Source organism: Odocoileus virginianus, chromosome 20 (genome assembly GCF_023699985.2).
Source record: "Odocoileus virginianus isolate 20LAN1187 ecotype Illinois chromosome 20, Ovbor_1.2, whole genome shotgun sequence".
Lineage (NCBI taxonomy): Eukaryota > Metazoa > Chordata > Mammalia > Artiodactyla > Cervidae > Odocoileus > Odocoileus virginianus.
Window position 1 is genome coordinate 5,744,393 of NC_069693.1, and position 17,265 is coordinate 5,761,657.

At 50.5% G+C, this 17,265-nt stretch overlaps 1 protein-coding gene across 12 annotated transcripts; it reads left to right on the plus strand.

Annotated features, from left to right (window-relative positions):
- Positions 1–1,060: 1,060 nt before the first annotated feature.
- On the plus strand, positions 1,061–16,127 carry TSKS (testis specific serine kinase substrate). Of its 12 annotated transcripts, none has more exons than XM_070450494.1 (12): positions 1,062–1,344; positions 1,625–1,850; positions 9,807–9,908; positions 9,998–10,093; positions 10,296–10,379; positions 10,672–10,782; positions 11,330–11,616; positions 12,074–12,268; positions 13,685–13,858; positions 14,511–14,646; positions 15,649–15,848; positions 15,948–16,127. In XM_070450494.1, the coding sequence occupies exons 1-12, from the start codon at positions 1,175–1,177 to the stop codon at positions 16,102–16,104; spliced, it is 1,938 nt and encodes a 645-aa protein (XP_070306595.1). In that variant the 5' UTR covers positions 1,062–1,174; the 3' UTR covers positions 16,105–16,127. The 12 variants fall into 12 exon arrangements, with proteins under 12 accessions (XP_070306601.1, XP_070306595.1, XP_070306596.1 ...); XM_070450495.1 differs by having other exon boundaries at positions 10,699–10,782; XM_070450498.1 differs by having other exon boundaries at positions 1,063–1,344; positions 15,649–15,816.
- Positions 16,128–17,265: the final 1,138 nt, after the last annotated feature.

Sequence of the window (17,265 nt, forward strand, 5' to 3'; positions counted from 1 at the left end):
ATGAAGACCCAGTGCAGCCAAAAATTAATTAATTAATTAATTTTTAAAACTGCTACAGGGAATTCCCTGGCATTCCAGTGGTTAGGACTTGGTGCTTTCACTGCTGGGGCTGGGGTTCAACCCTTGGTTGGGGAACTAAGATTCCGGAAGCCACACGGCACAGCAAAAAAAAAAAAAAAAAAAACCAACAACAAAAATATACGTCAATTTTATTCAATAAAGAAACCATTAAAAAAAAAAGTTGTAGACATCAATACACGTCAACCCTGTTATGGGCTGAATTACATCCTGCAAAAGATGTTCAAGTTCTAACCTGCAGTAACTGTGAATGTGCCCCTATTCGGAAGTAGGGTCTCTAGCAATGATCAAGTTAAGACGCAGTCATGTGGGTGGGCCCTGATCCAGTATATGTTCTTAAAAGAGAGGAAATTTGGAAACTGATCCAGAGAGAAGACAGTGTGAAGAGTCCTAACCCCTGGACCACCAGGGAAGTCCTTAGTTTTGGGGTTTTTTTTAATCCACAGAATTCACACAATAAGAGGCTCAGATCCCAGGTGCACAAATCGATGAGCTTGGACAAATGTCCACTTTGCCGTCACCCGGTTTTGATTCCCTTTATATCACATTCGGACACCTGCTATTTTTAGTTTGTTTCTACTGCTTGTCTGTCTGTTCCCTTCCAACCTCCCATAGAATGTGAGATCCTCCAGCGACCCTCCTTTCCAATCCCCATCCCCCCCTCTCCCCCCCGCCAGACCCTGGGCACAAGTCCCGCACGATGAATCAAGTTTGAATGCGGATGGCGGGGCTGGGGGTGGGTGGGGAGAGTGCTGAAACAGACTTTCAGGGAAAGGGAATTTGGACCCCTCCCAAGAAACAGTGAGCTAGTCCACCGTTCAGAATGAATCAGTTTCACTATGGTTCTGAAGTGGGGGAAAGATCAGGGCAGAACTAGCAACCCGGACAAGGAAGAGTTCACTGAGCCCCCCTGGGGGAAGGTGATAAGTCACGTTTCCCACCCCTGTGCTCCCCACCCCCCCACCTTACTGGAGCCCAGTGGTTGGGTCCTTTATGAGTCAGGCTTGTGGGGACCAGGGACCTTGAGGGGCAGTGGTCAGAATAGGTGGACAGTCTCGGAGGAGGGAGCCCCTGGGAGCCGGGCCCCCCACACGCCATGGCGAGCGTGGTGGTGAAGACAATCTGGCAGTCCAAAGAGATCCATGAGGCTGGGGACCCCCCCGCGGGGGTCGAGAGCCGCTCCCAGTTGGTCCCCGAGACTCCTGGGGGGGTAACCAGCCCAGTCAAGGGGATCGCGAAGAAAAAGAAGGCTGTGTCGTTCCACGGGTGGGTCTGTTGCACCCTGTCGGGGTCCTAGCGCCCAGAGCTGCCTCCAACAGAGCACAAGTCCCACCGTGGGTGCTGGAGGAAGGGGTGGGGAAGAAGAGGACGGGGCAGAGGAGAGGCAGGCAGGGGGCCAGTGGCCAAGGGGGACTCAAGAACGTAAGAGGAAGAAGGTAGTGGGGATGGAGTCAGAGGGACTAGGGGATGTGCAGGCAGGGAGGCAGGAGGAACCGTGCCCTGCTGGGGCCGCACCCTGACCCTACTGCCCGTTTCTCCACCCCAGGGTTGAGCCTCGGATGTCCCATGAGCCGATGCACTGGTGCCTGAACCTCAAACGGTCCTCAGCCTGCACCAATGTGTCCCTGCTCAACCTGGCGGCCATGGAGCCCACCGACTCCTCGGGGACAGACTCAACCACGGAAGACAGCAGCTCACTGGCACTGCCCGTGCCCCCTGCCTCCCCTACCCCACCCTGGGTCCCAGATGACCCAGACATCATGGAAATACTGGTGAGGGACCCCTGGCTGGGCTGGGGAAGACCAGGGTCCTCACGCTGGTGGTAGACAACTGAGGATCGGGGGGTGGCAGTCTTCATGATTGGAAATGAGAAGGTTCTGGTCACCCTACAGGGCCCTGACAGGTAGCCACGAATCTGCTCCATCGGGGGTAAATGATGCCTGTTGCCTGGAAGTTGGTCTTTCATTCATTCAGTCACTTCCAAATGCCCTGAGTGAGGCTGGGGTCACAGCTGGGAATCGGGCCAGGTCCCTGCTCCAGGGAAGCTCCCAGTCTGGTGGGAGTGACAGATACAGATGGGATGATAAATTCCATGATGGAGGTAACACCAGCAATCCCAGAAAAGGGCCCCTCAAACCAGACTAGGTTATCAGGGAAAGCTTCCTGGAGGAGGTGGTGTTGGCACTGGGCTTTGAAGGATGAGGATGAGTTCTCAGAGGGGACCACTTCAGAAGGTGTGACAAAACTGCAAGGTGAGCAAAATCTAGGAAAATTTAGAGAATTTCTTACTAGAGCATAGAATGCTACCTGTGTGCATGCTTAGTTGTGTCCAACTCTTTGCAATCCTGTGGACTATAGCCCGCCAAGCTCCTCAGTTGACAGGATTCTCCAAGCAAGAATACTGGAGTGGGTTGCCTGACCAACTCCAGGGGATCTTCCCGATTCAGGAATTGAACCAAAGTCTCCTGTGTCTCCTGCATTGCAGGCAGATTCTTTAACCAATGCTATACCTTGGTCCTTTAACTCCCCTATCACCTTCCACCCCTTGCCAGGTTTCTCCTGGGCCAGGCTCTGAACTAGGCTTGACACAGACATTGAGAATCACACTTACAATAACCCTGGTTATAATGATACTAAGATTCATTAGCAGATACTGAACACTTTCTGTGTTCCGGAGCCTCAGTTTCTTCATCTGTAAAATGGAGGCACATGTGTATGTTCTTTCAAGAAATATTTCTTAAACACCTACAAATGTGTCAGGCGCTGGTCTAGGAGTGGGAAATACAATAGCACCTAAGATAGAGTTCTGTAGAGAACTTCACCCTCCTCATGAGGTTGTCATGACAATGAAATGCAACTCATTCATGTAAAATGTGTAGCCCAAGAGTCAGCCGTATGCACAGAATACAGGTTAGTTGTTGTTATCCTCTCTTCACAGATGAAGATACTGAGGCTCTAGAAGGTTAGACAGCACCCCCAAAGTCACACAGCTTCTAAGTAGTGGGGCCAGGTTTAGGAGTCAGGTCGGGGGAGGCACCCCGCATTGATGGGGGCAGTAGAAGTCACCGTGGGAGCCCTGAAGAGCAAGGCCTTGGCCCAACTGGCCATGGTCAAGAAAGGCTTTCTCTCTGGAAGAGGCAACTCCCAGGTTGGATCTTGAAGATAAGTAAGGTGGAATACAGGGAAGGGTGTTCCACCTAGCTGGAACAGCATAAACAAAAGGACAGGGGTTGAAAGGAGCCCTGGGGGGAACAGGCCCTTGTGGCTCGATTGTGGTGTGTGGGAGAGGTGAGGCTGGCAGGGGCTGGAACACAGAACACAGAGGCTGAGAAGTGTGGACATTCTCCTGAGAGCAATAAGGAGCCATTGCGTGTTCCTGGGCAAGGGGAGATGAGCCACACTGGAGTTTGGGCTCTGTGCCCATTTACTGAGCACCTACTATGTGCCAGGCACTGTGCCACATCCCTGTGGTAGGGAGGGGGTCTCATTTTCCTCTCTGAGAAGTTCTGCAAGGAAAGGGAATAATGACCCATTTGAAGAAGAAACACAAATAATTAGTGAGGCAGAGACAGGTGGAGTGACCCCCTGCAAGGTCAGAGAGCTTGTAAGAAGCAGGGCCAGGACCAGAGGTTTAGTGGGTCTGATGCTTTCTTTCCTTAGGAGATGCCTCTGGGCCCAGGTGGGAGATGTTTGGAGGGGAGAGACCGAAGGCCAGAGAGGAGGCCAGAAACAGGCCAGAGAGGAGGCCAGGCGAAGGTCCCGGGTAAGAGGACCAGGTCGAGAGGAGGGAGTGGGCAGAGTCCAGCTGGGATGGATGGCCTGGAAGGCATCTCCTCCCCCTCGCTGCCAGCATTGCTCAGGCAGCTCTTGCAGAGGTCCACCTCCCACTGGAGCTATTTCTGAGTCACATCCCCCAGAGGACTGTGATGCCTGAGAAAGAGCCCTGGGCGGCCAAGATCAAGGTCTGCTGCAGCTGTGAGCTCACTGTGGGGCTGCGGGGGAGCCCCGGACTCCACAAGGCTTCTCCGTAAAATGGAGAAAATTACTGACAGGCAGCACCTTGGGTTAGGGGCAAGAACAGTGAAGAAGGACAGTAACAGGGATTGGCACACAGCATCAGAGCTGTATCAGGAGAGAAAGCTGGAGATGGACTGAGAGGAGGGGGCAGAAACCCAGAGATCAAGGAGGACCAAGATCTGGGGCGGGGGGGACAGGGACCCCGGGAGAGGAGGACTTGGACCTAGGGAGGGGGCCAGAGACCAACTGAGGAGGAGACAGAAAACCAGAGACAGAGGAGGAGGGCAGAGGCCTAGAGAAAGAAGGAACGGACACCATAGAGAGAAGTGGGACAGAGAACCGGACAGAAGAGGAAGACAGCCCTGAGTGATGGAGACCCCCGGGGAGAGAATGGCAATTCCCAGAGTGGACGGAGGGTCGGAAGATGGTGAAGTAGACAGCTTTGGTTCGTGTTTTCCTTTTTGTTGTTTTTTTGGCCATGCCAGTGCAGCTTGTGGGTTTTTAGTTTCCTAGCCAGGGATCAAACTTGAGCCAATAGCAGTGAGAGACCGAGTTCTCACCGCTGGACTGCCAGGGAAGTTCCTAGTTCATAGCTTAAGCTCTGACATCTTTATGAGGCCACAGGATGCAACTGAGGAGGTGGTATTTCTTTTAGGAAATGTTGGTGCCTCTGTGCAGAAATGGACAGATTAGATCTTTGCAGCCTTGCTTCCTATTTGTCCTGCTGCCTGCAGACCTCCCTGAGGCGGCTATGCAATCTCAGTGCTAAGCCCCTTCTTGGTAGGTCATGTCCTATTGTTGTTACTTTTTTTTTTCTTTTTTTCCAATTGTCGTTACTTTTAATGATGCTGACACTAATCATGGAGCTTGCCTTATGGATCCTAACATCTTGTTAATCCTTCCTCACCACCATCTGCCAAGGTATCATCATTCCCATTGGACAAGAAAGGAAACTGAGGCAGGCTTGGAATGGGGAATTGGACTGCCCAGCTGCGTGGCGTGTGGGTGGCCAAGGAGGAGGGGTTTATCTCCAGATCTGGCTGCTGCCCACCTCCACCGTGGGGCTTCCCCAGTGGTAAAGAAGCCACCTACAATGCGGGAGATGCGGGTTCCATCCCTGGGTCGGGAAGATCCCCTGAAGGAGGGCATGGCAACCCACTCCAGTATTCTTGCCTAGAGAATCCCCATAGACAGAGCAGCCTGGTGGGCTATGGTCCATGGGGTGGCAAAGAGGCAGACGCCACTGCAGCAACAGAGCAGGTATGCATGCACCTCCACCATTTCATTTTCCAGCCAAAGCTGACAGGCTCAGCCTTCAGTTTCCCAAATCTGCTCTCAGAGAAGCTAAAACTCACCTCCAGTGACCCCAGCTTTTCTCCAGTGCCCTTTCTCTTTTCCCATGTGTTGACCAGCGGCCTTTCTGGGTCAGCCTGTACTCTTCCCAACAGCAGCCCCGTGAAGGTAGTCATTAGTCCTTCCCCGTTTTACAAGGAGAGAAACAGAGGCTTAGAGATGTGAAGTCCCCTCCCTGAGGCCTTACAGCTAGTAAGTGGGAGAACTGAGTTGACCCCAGGACCTGCTCTCCTAGTTTTCCAGAACCTCTACCTACAGGAAGTCCAAGACTTTGTGGGTCTTCAGTTCTAAAATATCATTCTGTGTATCTGTTAGTGACTGCAGTGAAACAAACGATCCATGACCTTAAAACAACAAATCTGGAGTGGTTTAGTTGGGTGCTCCTGGCTTAGGGTTGCAGTCAAGATTTTGGCAGGGTGGGACTTCCTTAGCATGTTAGTATTTAAGACCTCATGCTTTCACTGCAGGGGGCGCGAGTTTCATCCCCAGTCAGGGAACTAAGATCCCACATGCCGCTCCGCCAAAAAATATTTTTTAAAAAATTAAAAAAAAGAGATTTTGGCAGGGGCCATAGTCATCTGATGGCTTCCCAGGTGGCACCAGTGGTAAAGAATCCACTTGCCAACACAGGAGATAACAAGAGACATGGGCTTGATCCCTGGGTTGGGAAGATCCCCTGGAGGAGGAAATGGCACCCCACTCCAGTATTCTTGCCTGGAGGGAAAATCCCATGGACGAGGAGTCTGGTGGGCTACATTCCATGGGGTCACAAAGAGTTGGACCCAACTGAGCGACTAAGCACACAGAGTCATCTGAAGGTTTGACTGGGGATGGAGGGGGTGCTTTCAAGATGGCGCACTCATATACTCCCGGTTGGTGGCCTCAGTTTCTTTCCACATGGGCCTCTCCAGAAGGAGCTGCTTACGGCCTGGCAGTTATCATCCTCCAGAGCCAGACAGAGCAAGAAGGAAGCCACAGTTCCTTTCGTGAACTAGTTTCTTAAGTCACATACCATCACTCTGACTTATGCTATTTACTGGGTATGAGTTACTAGGTCCAGCCAACACTCAAGTGAGGGAGTAAGGCACTACATTTGGAAACAGTCTCAAAAAACTTATGGGTGTATTTAAAACCATCATGGCTTTGTTGTCAGTTTCATTGTTTTTAATTATTTTTTTTGTAGGTGCTTTTTACCAGGATGAGGAAGTTCCCTTGTACTTTTAGTTTGTTGAGTGTTTTTTTTTTGTTGTTGTTGTTGTTGAGTGTTTTTATCATGAAAAGGTATTGGATTTTGTCAAAAGCTATTTCTGTATTCATTGACATGATTGTATTCCACCCTCACCTTGTATTTTACTAATATGATATGTTACATGAGTTAATCTTCATGTTGAAACAATTTTGCATGCCTGGGGTAAATTATATATGGTGTAATGTATAATCCCTTTTTTTTTTTTTTTTAAAGGCTTCCCAGGTGACTCAGTGGGTAAAGAATCTGCCTGGATTGCAGGAAACTCGGATTCAGTCCCTGGGTTGGGAAGATTCCCTAGAGGAGGGCATGGCAACCCACTCCAGTATTCCTACCTGGAGAATCTAATGGACAGAGGAGCCTGGTAGGCTACAGTCCATGGGGTCGCAAACAGTCAGGCGTGACTAACCACACATGCACATAATCCTTTTTATATGCTGCTGGATTTTGTTGCAATTTTTGTGGCTGTTTTCAGAAGGGATATTGGTCTGTAGTTTTACTATCTGGTGATGTCTTTGGTTTTGGTATCAGGGTAACATTGGCTTCATAGAATAAGTTAGTTCCCTCCTCTTCTGTTTTTATGGTGAAGTGTTTGAGATAAATTGGCAGCAACTCTTTAAAAAAAAAAAAAAAGATTGGTAGAATTCACCAGTGAAGTCATCTGGGCTTTTTTTGTTGGAAGTTTTAAAATTACTAACTCAAACTCTTTACTTGTTATAGGGCTATTCAGATGTCCTATCTCTTCTCCAGTTAGTGTTTTGCAAAGATTTTTTCCATTTCATCTAGGTTATCAAATTTGATGGCATCCAATTGTTCATAGAATTCACTTGCAATCCTTTCTCTTACCATAAGACTGGTAGTAATGTCCCCTTTTTCCTTCCTGATTTTAGTGATTTGAGTATTCTTCCTCTTTTTCATAGTTAGTCTAGCTAAGAATTTGGCAATTTTGTCGATCTTTTAAAAACAACTTCCAGTTTGCTGATTTTTCTCTCCTGTTCTATTGTTTCATTTTCTCCATTCTAATCTTTCTTCATTTTCTCTCATTCCAAAGTATAATTTCTCTTGTGATTCTTCTTCCACCCATTGATTATTTATGAGTGTGTTGTTTAATTTCCATATCAATATTTGTGAGTTCCTCAAATTTCCTTCTGCATTTTATTCCTAATTTCATTCTACTGAGGTCTTTGAGGTCGGAAAGCACACTTTGTTTTTATATCCTTTAGGGTCTGTCCTTGACCACATGAAGAATGTTTCATTCCACTTGAGAGGGATGTGTATTCTGCTCTTGCGTGTTATGTTCTACAGATGTCTGTTAGGTTTGGTTGATTTATAATGTTCAAGTCTTCTATCTCCTTGCTGATCTACTTTCTAGTTTTCAATTCATTCTTTATTGGGGGATGGGGAGGGGAGGGGGGCGCTGTGCCACGCTGCATGCGGCATCTTAGTTCCCTGACCCAGGGATTGAATCTGGACCCTCAGCAGTAAAAGCACTGAGTCCTAGCCCCTGGACTGCCAGGGAATTCCCAATTCTGTTAGTTTTTGATCCATGTGCTTTGAAGCTCTATTAGGTGCATATATATTTATGATTGTTGTTATCTTCTCAATGACTTGAGTCAGTTTTGGTCACTTTTTTTCATTGTTTTCATTGAGGGGTGTAATTTGGGGGTTTCCAACTCCATTTTGCTGATATCACCTTAATACAGTATTTATCACGGTATTTATCCAGAGCAGTTGTGCAAGAAATGTGAAGTTGTTCCCATTTTACAATGGAGGAAGCTTGTTCTCTTTTCTCTTTGTGTATTACTTAAGCAGCTGTGAAAGAAACCCAAAATATCTGGTTGAAGCAGGATAGTTTATTGCTGACATAAACATCTCAAGTATAGCAGGTCTCTTCCAATGAAGCAGGTTAGAGGCCCCAGGGTTCTAGAGACTCAGTTATTAAGTCACAAGTTTGGCTGCTGTAACATAAAAGACACAAAGTAGCAGTGTTGGTTTTTTAAAATATTTATTTGGCTGCACTGGGTCTTCCTTGTGACATGTGGGGTCTTTAGTTACTGTACTCAGGCTATTTTTAGTTGTGGCATGTGTTTATACAACTCTTAGTTGCAGCATGGAGGATCTTACTCCCCTGACCAGGGATCAAACTCAGGCCCCCTGCATTGGGAGAACAGAGTCTTAGCCACTGGAGCACCAGGGAAGTCCCAAAAGTAGCATAGTTTAAACAAGGTGGAAAATGTTCTCCTTCTCACATGTAAAGTATTCAAAAGTGGTTGGAATTGAGTATGGCAGCTTCACAGGGTTGAGAATTCAATATTCTTTTATCTTGTGTCCTCCATCTCATGGTCCAAGATGGCTGCTCTGGCTTTAGCCATCAACATCATAGAGAAAGGGAGGTATGTTCCCTACTTTCCTTTATTAAAGGCATGAATTGGAAATTGCCTACATTATTCCCACTCATATTCCATTGGCCAGAACTTAGTCACATGGGCATGCCCAGCTGCAAGGGCACCTGGGAAATGTAGTCTTTGGCTGGGCAGTCATGTGCCAGGCTAACTCTTCTATAAATATGGAAGACAGGAGAGTGGAGATCCTGTCACATGCAGCCTTCCTGAGCTGTTTTTTTTGACAGGGGTCACAAAGCATTTTATGATAACATGAGGTAGCTATCTATGATCAGCAGCCACATGGCATCATGGTTTAAAACAATGGTTCTGGTTCTGAGAATAAATTCTGACAAGGGCACCTCACGTACCATGTACCTGGGAATACAAAGGACATCCCCTCTCTGAGCCTCATTTGCCTCCCTTGCAAAATGGGCCAAAATAACCTCAAGAGGTGCAGTTGTGGGGAATAAAAGGGAAAACGTGGGTAAGTGCATGACTTGGTGCATAGTGAGTGCTTATATTTGGAAAGTGGGTTATCTTTAGAATCCTCCACTGCCTGGAGAGAAAGACAGGGCATGTGTTTTAACAGTTTATCTTATTTATGTCTCTGGACCCAAAGGCATTTATCTCACGTTAAGAACATCCTCCTTCTCCCACAAGTTTGAGCAACCCCCCACCCCCCACTCCCTCCTGGATCCTACTTATTTTTCTTCCCATCCACTAAGCAGAAAAAGAGTCTGCCCCCTGGCTTAATGGAGCAAGAACACCAAGAATCAAAGAGGCGCAGCCCTGGCCCCCAATTCCACCAGCTATTCCAGGGCAGAATCAAGGTGTAAAGGCAGTTTTAAGACTTTCTTTTGGGGTTGGGGTTTGCTCCCCTACACCCACTGACCCCTGGCTGTCTCCCGTTCTTCCCTAGAGTGGGGTCAACAGTGGATTGGTGCGTGCCAAAGATTCCATCACCAGCTTGAAGGAGAAGACCACCCGGGTTAACCAGCACGTGCAGACGCTGCAGGTGTGAGGACCACTCCGTTCCCTGTCAACGCCTCCTCTACTTCCGGGGCCACGTTCCCCTTCTTCTCCAGCTCAATGCACCCATAGCCCAGTTGGGGGAGACTGAGGCTCAGAAGGGAAAGCGATGTTCCCACCTCTCCCCCCCTTCCCCTGGGGTGTCCCCTGGAGGCCCTGGCTAACCCCTCCTCCCTTCCATGCTCCAGAGTGAGTGTTCTGTGCTGAGTGAGAATTTAGAGAGAAGGCGGCAAGAGGCGGAAGAACTAGAAGGGTACTGTAGTCAACTCAAGGTGAGCCGCCGAGGGGCAGGAGTGGGGCGGAAAGAAGGAAGCAGGAGTAGGAAGGAGGGTGAGAGGAAATGGGGAGTAGAGTGATCGACAGGAGAGAGATGGGGGCAAGCAGACAGGGAGCATGGGAGAGGTCCTAGGAAGAACCCGCCCTTTATCCAAGTGAGCCAAGGGAACCAAGGGCAGAGGCAGTCCTTGCGGAAGAAGTGGGCATGTCTCGGCTGAGGTGGGGTGGGGCCTGCATGGAAAATAACGAGGATAAGGGTTGGGAGACGGAACTGGAATGGGAAGGCAGGGCCCCTGCCCTGGTATCCTGACCCAGGAGAACTGCCGGAAGGTGACCCGGTCGGTGGAAGATGCTGAAATAAAAACCAACGTCCTGAAGCAGAACTCTGCCCTGCTGGAGGTAAGGCGGAGGGGTCTAAGGGTTCGAGGAAGTTACTCAAGTACATGAGATACTCAAGGTGGACTTCGGGTAGGACTTCCCGCCCTGCCAACCACCTTTACCACCACCACCCTGCCCCTTCGTGTTCATGGTCATACTTCTCCACTCAGTCATATTCAGGTCCCAGGGAGAGGAATTCATGTCAGACTTGGAGTGGGAATGCCTGTCCTGCCCACCCGCCCACTGATTTCCCAACAGAATGTTGGAAAAGCTTCAGTTGTTCTACCTAAACAGGAGGGACTGGAGTTTGAGGCCTATTGAGGATTAGAGTTGGGGTGGAGGGCTAGATGGAGACAGAGAGGCGGGCATTTAGAGGTTAAGGTGAGTTGAGACTCCAGCTGGGCCTCTAAAGGAACTTCCCCCCCTAATCGTGTCCCCACATCCATTTACTTTCTAGTGTCAGGAACTCATTGGGCGCATCTGGGGATGGGGGTGGAGGTGGAGGTGGCAGTGGTGGGAGGCAAGGGGCAGGATGCTCACGCTAACCCTGCCTGCCTTCCCCGCCCAGGAGAAGCTGCGCTACCTCCAGCAGCAACTGCAGGATGAGACTCCAAGGAGGCAGGAGGCAGAGCTACAGGAGCTGGAGCAGAAGCTGGAGGCTGGCCTCTCCAGGCACGGCCTGGGCCCCGCCACCCAGCCCTCAGGCTGCTCCGGTCCACCCGGGAGCCCCGACGAACCCCCGCGACCGCGAGGCCTGGCCTCAGGCGGCTGGGGAATGGGGCCCCGGCCAGGGGAGGGCCCCATCGTGAGCGAGCAAGAGTTGCAGAAGGTCTCTGCCGGCCTGGAGGAGCTGAGGTGAGTGGGATCTCGAGATGGGCCCGGGGGGTGGAGCCTCGAATAGCCTAGGAAGGAGTGTTCTGGGGCAATGACCCGGAAGGGCAGGACTTCGAAGAAGTGAGTAGAGTATAGGACTGGTGGCGGGGAGGCCGGGAGGCCCGTGAAAATGAGGTGGGCGAAGTTTGGGGAGGTGGCAGGTGGCTCCAAACTCAGGGGGACAGGGTTGGGGCGAGTGGTATCTTGAGGAGGCAGTGTCTGGAGCAGTTGATGCAGGGCTGGGAGGCAGGCCGAGAGAAAGCCAGGATATCTGACAAGGGGATTCTTTCCGGGCCGGGTTCTGGGGGACGTGAGAGGATTCCAAGACATGAACAGGACGGGAGAATTAGGGGACTCGGTGGGTCCGGAGCCCCTGGCCGGGCGGACCGGGGCGTGTCCAAACTTAGCCCTGACGGGTTCCTTACCTCTGCCCCTGCAGGAGGGAGGTGTCTTCGCTGACCGCCCGGTGGCATCAGGAGGAGGGAGCCGTGCAGGAGGCCCTACGGCTGCTTGGGGGTCTGGGTGGCAGGCTCGACGGCTTCCTGGGCCAGTGGGAGCGGGCGCAGCGCGAACAGGCGCAGACCGCGCGGGGCCTGCAGGAGCTGCGGGGCCGGGCGGACGAGCTGTGCACCATGTAAAGGCCCATCCGGGAGCACTGTGGGAACGTGGGAGGGCGGAGCCTTGAGTGAAGGGCCAATCAGCTGGAGCCAATCGGGTGGAGACTGTAATACTGACAGGTGGGGGCCCCAATTAGAGAGGAGGGAGAGGTGCTTTCTACCTAAGGACTGAGGGGCGGAGCCACTACAAAAGAGGGGCTTCTCTGGGAGCTGAGCTGGGACAGAATCCGCCTGCAATGTTCGATCCCTGGGTTGGGAAGATCCCCGGCGAAGGAAATGGCAACCCACTCCAGTATTCTGGCCTGGAGAATTCCATGGACTGTATAGCTCATGGGGTCGCAAAGAGTCAGACACGACTGAGCGAGTTTCACTTTCACTGTACCTTAAAAGGGCAAGGGGGAAAAAACAAAGGGCAAGGGGAGGCAAATGGGAACAGAGCAAACAGAGAACGAAGAGAGGCATTCCCGAAATAAAAGGGGGAAAAAAAAAAAAAAAGATGGACCAGTCAGAGCAAAGGCTGTGCGTGTGGCGAGGTATTGCAAACTGTATGGAGGCAGAGGTGCTGGGCTAATCTTGGGTGGAGCCTTGTTGGGCCTTCACCCTGTTATATGAAAGTAGAGCGGTTCCTGTGAAACCTTTGGTAAGCCAAAATAGCATAAAGTGAAGAGACAACTCCCTTAGAATACATCTTGCCAACAGATGCACAAAATAAATTGAGGTAAAGCACAGATGCCCACAGAACACAGTTCAAAGCTATGGTGGCTTGATGTCGAGATACTGAGTGTAGTTCTCAGAGGAGGAGCTTGGTGGCTCCACTCCCACTGCTTGCAATGTGTCCTGCTTCTGTAAAAGCAGGCTGAGTGCGGAAGAACTGATGCTTTCCAACTGTGGTATTGGAGAAGACTCTTGAGAGTCCCTTGGACCAAATCAACCCTGAATATTCATTGGAAAGACTGATGCTGAAGCTGAAGCTCCAGTACTTTGGCCGCCTGGTGCGAAGAGCTGACACATTGGAGAGGAGCCGACACATTGGAAACGACCCTGATGCTGGGAAGGATTGAGGGCAGGAGGAGAAGGGGATGACAGAGGATGAAATGGTTGGATGGCATCACCGAATCAAGGGACATGACTATGAGCAAACTCCAGGAGACAGTGAAAGACAAACAAACCTGGCCTGCTGCAATCAATGGGTTGCAAAGAGTCGGATGCAACATAGCAAATGAACAACAACAAGAGCTTGCTACAAAACAAATGTTTTGTGCTTTTTTCATAAAAGCAAAAATCCTTTTCTGATTTCTTTTGGTTAGTGAAAACAGGTACTAATGTAGGTCTTTCCAAAAAATGGACTGGGATAAAGTAACCTTTTAGAAATCAGAGGACACCTGTATACTTTCAGAGGTGACCTCACTGCACCGCTTATTCTCACATCTCAGGGTGGAGCGGTCTGCAGTGTCTGTGGCTTCACTGAGGAGCGAACTGGAGGGACTGGGCCCAGTGAAACCAATTCTGGAGGAGCTTGGACGGCAATTTCAGAGCTCTCGGAGAGTGTCTGACCTCTCTCTGAACCTGGATCGGGGAGCCCAAGGCTCCTGTACCCGCTGTGCCAGGTAAGGGGGCAGCGCCTGGCTCCAGGTGCATTCTGTGTCATATTGAGGACAAAGCATCGAAGGAGATGAGACTTTAGCATGGCTGGAGAAGGAAATGCATTGTGGGAGACAGGGCAGCCCCATGTGTCATAGGATGGGCCAGTCTTGCTGCACCTGGGGAGTCACATTTCTTCCCTTCCCCACACGGTGAAGTCAGTGTCTTGCGGAACATGAGAAAGTCTTGCTTTGTTTCGAGCATCCTGGATTTCCAAGTGCATCGTGGGAAGGTTGGGCAGTGGTACTGGTGGGAGGCAGGGTTGCCCAGTGCACTGTAGGGAAGTGTGAGACCTTGGGGTATTGGAGAGGCACAGGACCATGTTTATCCTGTATTAGGAACAGTGGGGGCACTTCCCATACAATGTGGGATCAATTTTAACTAGGGCATTGTGGGAAATGTGAGTTTTTGACACGCTGAGGGCCATCTGGTGTCCGGAGTGGGAACCCCCAGGCACTGTGGGAGTTCCCCGAGCTGGTGAAAGCTATAAGTACACCTGATGCACTGTAGTCTGGCCCCAGTGCATGGTGGGAAGGTGGCCTGGGTGAAGGCTGGGCAGGTAGGCTTGGGCCATCCTGATCTGAGCCCTCTTTCACCTGGTGACTACCCCTCCCCCAGCCAGGGACAGCAGTTGTCCACGGAGTCCTTGCAGCAGCTTCTGGAACGAGCGCTGACCCCGCTAGTGGACGAGGTGAAGCAGAGAGGCCTGGCTCCTGCCTGCCCCAGCTGCCAGAGGCTACACAAGAAGATTCTGGTACCAAGGACCATGGGCCACCATGGGCCAGTTTGTGATCAGGGCAGGGGGAGGGGAGGCCCAGACGCAAGGATACTGCTGGTGTGTGGCAGGATGGGGAGGGTGAGCTGGGGGCAGCAGGTGTTGGGGGAACACTTGGCTCTGGTATGTCAGAATCGGGGAACAAGATCAGTTTGGTGGTTAGTGAGTCATAGGTCAGTCATTATGAAAGCTTGGGTGATGGACTTGGTCCCAAAGCATCATGGAATCCGGATCTAGTGCTCTGTGGGACAGAGAAGACAGACACCAGTCTATAGCTTCGTGGAATATAAGCCTGATTTTCCATGAAACTTGAGAGGCAATGCATTATATGGGATCATTGCGATCAGACGGGGAACCAGTGAATACAGCTCAGAGTAAGCTAACGCAGTATGGGAAATGGAAGCACAGCTCTTCCTGAGGCATTGCACACAGACACAGGCGCAGTAGCAGGTGGAATCTGAGGCTGGTGTACATTCTGAAACATAGCGATCTAGTGTATTATGGGATATGAGTTGTATTGGGTGAGATGGACAAATGAGGCAGTAAAGGACCTGGGGCCTGGTGCATTGTGGGATACAGGGCACCAGAGCACTGAGGACTATTATTGTGATAGAGAGGCTGGCCTGATAGATAGGAGATGTGGGGTCTTGTGAATTATGGGATGTAGACGGTCACCACGTGATGCGAGATGGGGCCCCAGACATCAAACGCATGATGGCTCGTGGGCAGTAAGGAACAATGTGACAGATGTTGATTTAGTGCTTATCAGGGAAGAAGATGGCCAGTGCAATCAATAGAGGACAGACGGTGGGACAGGTACAAGTCTAGTGCACAAGGGAATCGGGAAGGCCCAGTGCATTGTGGGATGCTGGGATCAGCCTCAGGCTCAAGGCATGATGGGATACTCCAGGGGTGGGGGATGCGGGCCCAGGGGACCCTACCCCTTGCGCTTCGCAATCCAGATCCCCCCTCCACCCCCAGCCCAGTCCAGCAAGCCCAGCGGCGCCTACGCTCCTCTCCCCAGGAGCTGGAGCGCCAGGCCTTGGCCAAACACGTCAGGGCAGAGGCCCTGAGCTCCACCCTTCGGCTGGCCCAAGACGAAGCCTTGCGGGCCAAGAACCTGCTGCTGACGGACAAGATGAAGCCGGAGTGAGGAAGCAGGCTGAGGGCATGGGAGGAGGGTGAGGTCTTGGGGAGAGGGCCTGAGTCACCCCCACCTTCCACTTCAGCCCCAAGGCCTCTGGCCTCACCAGCACTAACTGCCCACTGTCTCATTACAGGGAGAAGGTGGCCACTCTGGACTATCTACACTTGAAAATGTGCTCCCTCCACGATCAGCTCAGCAACCTGCCACTTGAGGGGTCCACTGGGACAATGGGGGGAGGAAGTGGTGGGGGAACTCCCCCAAAACGTGGGGGCCCAACCCCTGAGCAATAAATGGCCCCTCATGCTGGCATGAATTCAGTCTCCTGTTTGGCACCAAAAGAGAGCTAGTAAAACTGCACATGCCACGCACCAGCATCTGTGCTCACTCTGACTTGATCCTCAGCTGATGGGATGTCGATGATGGTACACTCTTCTGATGAGTTCTGCTTGAAAGGGGAGTCGAGAATGAATTGATAGCCCGTGTGGAGAAGTGGGAACAAAGAAAGTTCAAAAGTCTCAAAATTTATCTGTGTTCCATCAGATGTTCTCATTGTAAGTCTCAGGCTTCCACTCCTTCCCAATCAACGCCCCAACCTTCCTACCAGAGACTTAGCGAGATTTTTAATTCAACTTGGTATGTAATTCTGGAACCCATACAGCTACAGCTTGTGTTAGATTTTCAGCCATGTTGACCCTGTCTTTACAAGAAATGTGAGATTCTTTTAGGGTTTCCACGGAAGCTGATTGGTTCGCTGAACGTGATTGGAGCTGAGAGTTTAAAGATCTCAGCTCAGGTGGTACAGGTTCCATCCCTGGTTGGGGAACTAAGATCCCACACGCTTTGCAGCCAAAAAAAAAAAAGGAAGCAATATTGCAAAGATCTGAGCTCATAATGTTCTTTCATTAAGCATGTCAGGGAACTCAGAAGTAGCCACTGAATGCCACTCTCCTTGTGGCCATTATTAGTGCCCTGATGGTTCATTGCAGCAGCCACTCATCCCTCAAGTCACAGACTTCAGTTGGAACCTCACAACAGCCAAGATGGATGCTAATATATGATTTACCATGATGCCACTGCAGACTGTGGAATATTAGCATTCCATTTCTTGACAAGGAGCTCAGCACTATGTTCAAATCCTAAGAACAAACTAAACCATTTCCCAAACCAAATTTAAGAATTCACTTCCTCTTGCAAATATTGATGTCAGCCAAGGTATATTCAGGAGACAGAAATCACACTGGTTATTTTCACAGAGTTGATTCCATTTAAGGAAATATTACTTAGGTATAAAGAGTTGGTAACTAGGAAACTGAAAAGGCAAAAAGAGAGCCCTATGGTATAGTGGTAATAACTTGTGACAGTAGAAGCAGCTAATAACGCTGGTGAAGGAAAAAAACAGAATATGGGTTAGAATTATGAAAACTAAACACTTGGGTGAGAGGCTCACCGAA

Coding starts and splice junctions, on each gene's coding strand:
- TSKS (XM_070450494.1), top strand. CDS start 1,175: ATGGCGAGCGTGGTGGTGAAGACAATCTGGCAGTCCAAAGAGATCCAT. Junction 11,617..12,073: donor GCCGGCCTGGAGGAGCTGAG/GTGAGTGGGATC, acceptor CTGCCCCTGCAG/GAGGGAGGTGTCTTCGCTGA. Junction 14,647..15,648: donor GGCTACACAAGAAGATTCTG/GTACCAAGGACC, acceptor CTCCACCCCCAG/CCCAGTCCAGCAAGCCCAGC.